Below are 6000 nucleotides of genomic sequence, written 5' to 3'. Positions count from 1 at the left end.
CACCTTGAAATTGTATTGGTCATTGGCTTATTTTTGGTGCCCTTTGATATTAAATAAGTTCTTTATAGAAGACAGGATCTCGAGGTGAACATGACCATATGACACATTTGGTTAGTATCTTTACACTCATAATAACAAACTTCCTCCTAGATAAGTCAGGTTCCTCCTAGTCAAGTCCCTCCTAGGACAATGGAGGAACATTATCAAACAGATATCTTAATGATGAGACATGGTAATAGTGTGTAAATGATTGTGTTGTTGCACCTGTCAAGAAAGGCGTGTTTCCAAGGGTTTTAAATAAGCTGCACAGAGAAGGAAATTTAGTGTGATTATCATATCTGACCCAGAACAAGAACACAAGCCTGGCACCAGGAACAATGAGGCGCCCAATGTTTTTCGCTGCAATATTGATGCTGTCACTGCTCTGTGTACAAGCACAAGGTGAGACATCCAGACATAAGCTGTACCCTGAAGAAGATATAGATTAGTACCATCATTGTATGTTTCTGTGCATTTTGGGGTGTAATGCTGGATTTACATCGGACAATTGTCAGGCCGATTTTCAGAAATGAATGGGAAGTTTTTGGACCAGAAGCCTCTTACACACATTGCATTATTTGGATAGGGCAGACTCACCTACTAAGTGTTCTCTGTTTTAGTGGATCTAGATAGTAATGTTACCAACAGAGGCGTAGCTATAGGACGTGCAGAGGTAGCAGTCGCTACTGGGCCCAGAAGCCTGAGGGGGCCCAAAGACCCTTGTGCCGCATAAGAAAACAACGGTATTATAGAAAGTGCACGCTGGTCAAGTTACACCTCTGGCTGGAGGGAAGGGGTTAGGTAAATAATTTGGCATGGGGGAGAGTGCTATTTCAATTTTTGCCTCAAGCAGCATGAAGGCTATGTGTTTCCATGTCCCTGGCCACAAAGCACCGAGGAAAGAGGGGCCTAAGCTGAACCCTTACACCAGGGCCCATGAGCCTTTAGCTACGCCCCTGGTTACTAATGTACTAAAATTGAGCCTATCTTCCATACCAAGATATACTGAGTAAATCAATCAGGACTTTGTCTTGACCTAAGAACAATAAGGAACCGTTCCAATAATTCATTGAAAATTAGGAGTAATTGTTCTTCTGGGATATTTTGTGCTCGTTTGTCTCTTTTATTCTCTATATAAACTGCAGGTAATATTGTATTTTGTATTATATTTTATTGGATTAGATTAATTTGTTGTATATATGATACCAAAATATACTGGAGCACTTTGTACCTAGGGTATGCATGCCATAGAAACAGCCATGGTAGCTCCTATGGGACCCTTGAAGATGAACAGCACCCATAAAAACCTCCACCATGGGAAATAAGGGAAGGTAAAAGTCTTCCCGTTACCCCATTCTTATTTTGGGCCCCTACAATAGCAATGTAACTATCCACTAGCCCTTCCTACCTTTTAACTGGCAACACAAAAGGAAGTGTTTATTCCAGTTCCATTTAGGGTTGTCGTCAAGACCATACTAAAGTTGGTCGTCTACAGTATATTAGATAAAAGGTCTTGTCTTATCTGTGATATGTCAGGCATATGGTAGGAGGGAATGGTGGGGTGGGTGACTGTGCATGTGCAACTTGCTGTCCGTTCACTTCTCAGAGGTGGGCTAGTCTCAGAGGTGGGACCTGCACCTATCTAACATTTATAACATATCCTAAGTCAGGTCTTTAAAAATGGAGCAGGGCAAGCGCCATAGTCTCCTGTTTTCTGCTGTTTTATACAACAGACATCTGGGGGTAATGTCTGTAATCTGCAATAATGCTGATCACTGACATTTAACCCCTCCAAAGTGGTGGTCAGCTGTGACCACAGTAGCTGAGGTGATTTTCCCAGGGAGCAATGATCTCCAGGGGCCAGAATGTCTTCCCTGCACTGAGATCGGGAAACTATTCCTTGGTTGTGATAGGCCAGAGCATATGAGGCTAAAAGGCCTATCACTGGTAAATTTTAATTTAGGCCTGCAGGTGGCAGACCTACTTCAGAATACACTGAATTTCCCATATGTATACTAATGTTACATAGTTAATACGGTTGAAAAAAGACATAAGTCCATCAAGTTCAACCAAGGGACGGGTGGGAATGCGAATTCCAGAAGTAAGAGAGACTCAGATTTCTACACATTTTCATAAGCATTAATGTCTTACTTTTAAGAATTCATCTAAACCCTTTTTAAAACTGCCCATTGTTCCTGCTGTGACCACGTCCTGAGGAAGTCTATTCCACAGATTCACAGTTCTTACAGTAAAGAAGCTTTGACGCTTCTGGAGAATGAACATTTTCTTCTCCAGTCGGAGGCAGTGCCCCCTTGTCTTTTGAGGGCATTTTACATGGAACAGTTTTTCACTGTATTTTTTGTATGGCCCATTTAAATATTTTAATAGGTTAATCATGTCCCCCCTTAGACGTCTCTTCTCAAGACTAAATACAGTACAGACCAAAAGTTTGGACACACCTTCTCATTCAAAGAGTTTTCTTTATTTTCATGACTATGAAGGCATCAAAACTATGAATTAACACATGTGGAATTATATACATAACAAACAACAAGTGTGAAACAACTGAAAATATGTCATATTCTAGGTTCTTCAAAGTAGCCACCTTTTGCTTTGATTACTGCTTTGCACACTCTTGGCATTCTCTTGATGAGCTTCAAGAGGTAGTTCCCTGAAATGGTCTTCCAACAGTCTTGAAGGAGTTCCCAGAGATGCTTAGCACTTGTTGGCCCTTTTGCCTTCCCTCTGCGGTCCAGCTCACCCCAAACCATCTCGATTGGGTTCAGGTCCGGTGACTGTGGAGGCCAGGTCATCTGGCGCAAAACCCCATCACTCTCCTTCATGGTCAAATAGCCCTTACTTTCAAAGTTTTCCCAATTTTTCGGCTGACTGACTGACCTTCATTTCTTAAAGTAATGATGGCCACGCGTTTTTCTTTACTTAGCTGCTTTTTTCTTGCCATAATACAAATTCTAACAGTCTATTCAGTAGGACTATCAGCTGTGTATCCACCTGACTTCTCCTCAACACAACTGATGGTCCCAACCCCATTTATAAGGCAAGAAATCCCACTTATTAAACCTGACAGGGCACACCTGTGAAGTGAAAACCATTTCAGGGGTCTACCTGTTGAAGCTCATCAAGAGAATGCCAAGAGTGTGCAAAGCAGTAATCAAAGCAAAAGGTGGCTACTTTGAAGAACCTAGAATATGACATATTTTCAGTTGTTTCACACTTGTTTGTTATGTATATAATTCCACATGTGTTAATTCATAGTTTTGATGCCTTCATAGTCATGAAAATAAAGAAAACTCTTTGAATGAGAAGGTGTGTCCAAACTTTTGGTCTGTACTGTACATTTAATTATTTTTATCTTTCTTTAAAACTAAGACCCTCCATGCCCCTTATCAGTTTAGTCGCTCTCCTCTGTACTTTTTCCAGCTGCAGAGCGTCCTTTCTATGGACTGGTGCCTAGAACTGAACTGCATATTCCAGATAAGGCTGCACCAACGCTTTGTAAAGTGGTAATATTACATCCCTGCCCCACGAGTCCATGCTTGTTTAATGCATTTAATGTATTAAATCTCATTAGTGTTTGGGAAAAGCAATGTAATTATTGCACATTCAGACCCACTAGAGGGGCTTATAAAATATTTTTTTTAAAATGTAAATATATAAAAATTCAAATCACCCTCTTTCCCTATAATAAAGATAAAAATAAACAATAAATATTATATGCACCAGTATGTCCCAAATTGCCAGAAATATTAAAATCTAAACATATTTATCCCATACAGTGAACACTGTAACAAGAGGGGGGATTCAAAATGGCGGATTTTCCCATTTTTCATCACATCACCTCCCCCCCAAAAATAGATTTAAAATCAAAAAGTTACACACACACCCCAAAATGGTATCATTGAAAACTACACCCCACAAAAAATTAGCCCCTACACAGCTCCGTAGACAGTAATATAAAAAATAAATGTTACAGGGGACAGAATTTAGGCATGCAAAGAAAAAAATAATTTATTTTCAAAGTTTTTATCTACATATCAAAACAGAAGAAAAGCTATATGAATGTAGTATCTCTGTAATCGTACCGGCCCAGAAAGTAATGGTATCAGGTCAGTTTTACTGCTTAGGGAAGGCTGACAAAATTAACCCATAAAACTATGTGGGAACAGTTTTTTTTTGTTTTTTTTTCCAGCTTCCTATTGCATCATGTGCAGTAATACATGGTGCTAATAGATTATTATTGTCCCCCCCACAATAATAAAACAAAATTATGGCATCGGGAAGACAGGGAATGAAAAACGAAAATTATAAATCTGTCAGAAAGAGGTTATTGTGATCAAACCCACCTGGTTTGGTGGGACTGGGCAGCTATCTAATGTGTATATAGCTGTTGGGTGAAAGAAAAATTCGGATTTTGACACGCCCAATTTTTTAGTACTCAGGGGAAATAAGCCACCTCTAGATGGCCAGAAAAGCAGGCGTCCCATTAAAAAGGTAAAATATATATGTATAGCGCCACCTGCTGTTTGTTTGTTTTTTCTCATTTCTCTGTCTACCTCGCTGAGGTGGACACACATGCTCAGTTTCATCCTTTAACTGTCTGCTGAGCTGTGAGAAGAACAGAGCTGCGGCAGAAAGGACATGCCCCCCGAGCTTAATATAAATCCAGCAGAGCAATGGAAGCAATGAATGGGGATCCATGTGAGGTACAAGGCTGGTTCTAGCTTTGTTAGAAAGAGATTGTCATGTACAGGTGGACAGGAACCTAATGGGACAAGCAGGGTACAGGGACAGGACACTTTTTTATAAGAGCACCGTTTTGAAGGTCTACCTGTGTATGTAGATGACCGTATAGTAGGGATCAGCAACCTTTAGCACTCCAGCGGCTGTGAAACTACAACTCCCAGCATGTACACTTACTCGGCTGTTCTTGTAACTCCCATAGAAGTGAATGGAGCACTCTGGGAGTTGTAGTTTCAGAACAGCTGGAGCGCCGGAGGCAGGGCCGCTGATAGAAATCATGGGGCCCCGTACAGCATACATGACGGGGCCCCCTTCAGCTCCACCCCCTGATCCCTCCTTCAGCCACACCTCTGGCCCCGCCCTTGGCCCCTCCCCAGACGCCGCCTTCTGTAAGCCCTGTAAGGCTTCATTCAGACGTCCGGATGCGTTTTGCGGATCCGATCCATCTATCAGTGGATCCGTAAAAATCATGCGGACGTCTGAATGGAGCTTTACAGGGGGTTGATCAATGACAGGGGGGTAATCAATGACAGGGGGGTGATCAGGGAGTCTATATGGGGTGATCACCACAGTCATTGATCACGCCCCTGTAAGGCTTCATTCAGACGTCCGGATGCGTTTTGCGGATCCGATCCATCTATCAGTGGATCCGTAAAAATCATGCGGACGTCTGAATGGAGCTTTACAGGGGGTTGATCAATGACAGGGGGGTAATCAATGACAGGGGGGTGATCACCACAGTCATTGATCATGCCCCTGTAAGGCTTCATTCAGACGTCCGGATGCGTTTTGCGGATCCGATCCATCTATCAGTGGATCCGTAAAAATCATGCGGACGTCTGAATGGAGCTATACAGGGGGTTGATCAATGACAGGGGGGTAATCAATGACAGGGGGGTGATCAGGGAGTCTATATGGGGTGATCACCACAGTCATTGATCACGCCCCTGTAAGGCTTCATTCAGACGTCCGGATGCGTTTTGCGGATCCGATCCATCTATCAGTGGATCCGTAAAAATCATGCGGACATCTGAATGGAGCTTTACAGGGGGGTGATCAATGACAGGGGGGTAATCAATGACAGGGGGGTGATCAGGGAGTCTATATGGGGTGATCAGGGGTGATCAGGGGCTAATAAGGGGTTAATAAGTGACGGGGGGGGGGTGTAGTGTAGTGTAGTGGTGCTTGGTGCTACTTTAC

General features: G+C 42.5%; 1 protein-coding gene across 1 annotated transcript in view; it reads left to right on the top strand.

Moving 5' to 3' along the window:
• Positions 1 to 349: 349 nt before the first annotated feature.
• Positions 350 to 6000, top strand: part of LOC120978177 — a 45476-nt gene continuing 39825 nt past the window's right edge. Inside the window, exon 1 of the mRNA XM_040406397.1 lies at positions 350 to 441. Coding sequence (XP_040262331.1) covers positions 378 to 441 — 64 coding nt within the window. The 5' untranslated portion in view covers positions 350 to 377. The remainder of the gene's footprint in view (positions 442 to 6000) is intronic.

Source organism: Bufo bufo, chromosome 8 (assembly GCF_905171765.1).
Source record: "Bufo bufo chromosome 8, aBufBuf1.1, whole genome shotgun sequence".
Classification (NCBI taxonomy): domain Eukaryota; kingdom Metazoa; phylum Chordata; class Amphibia; order Anura; family Bufonidae; genus Bufo; species Bufo bufo.
Note: the sequence above shows the minus strand (reverse complement) of the source record. Positions and strands in the feature narration are given on the sequence as shown.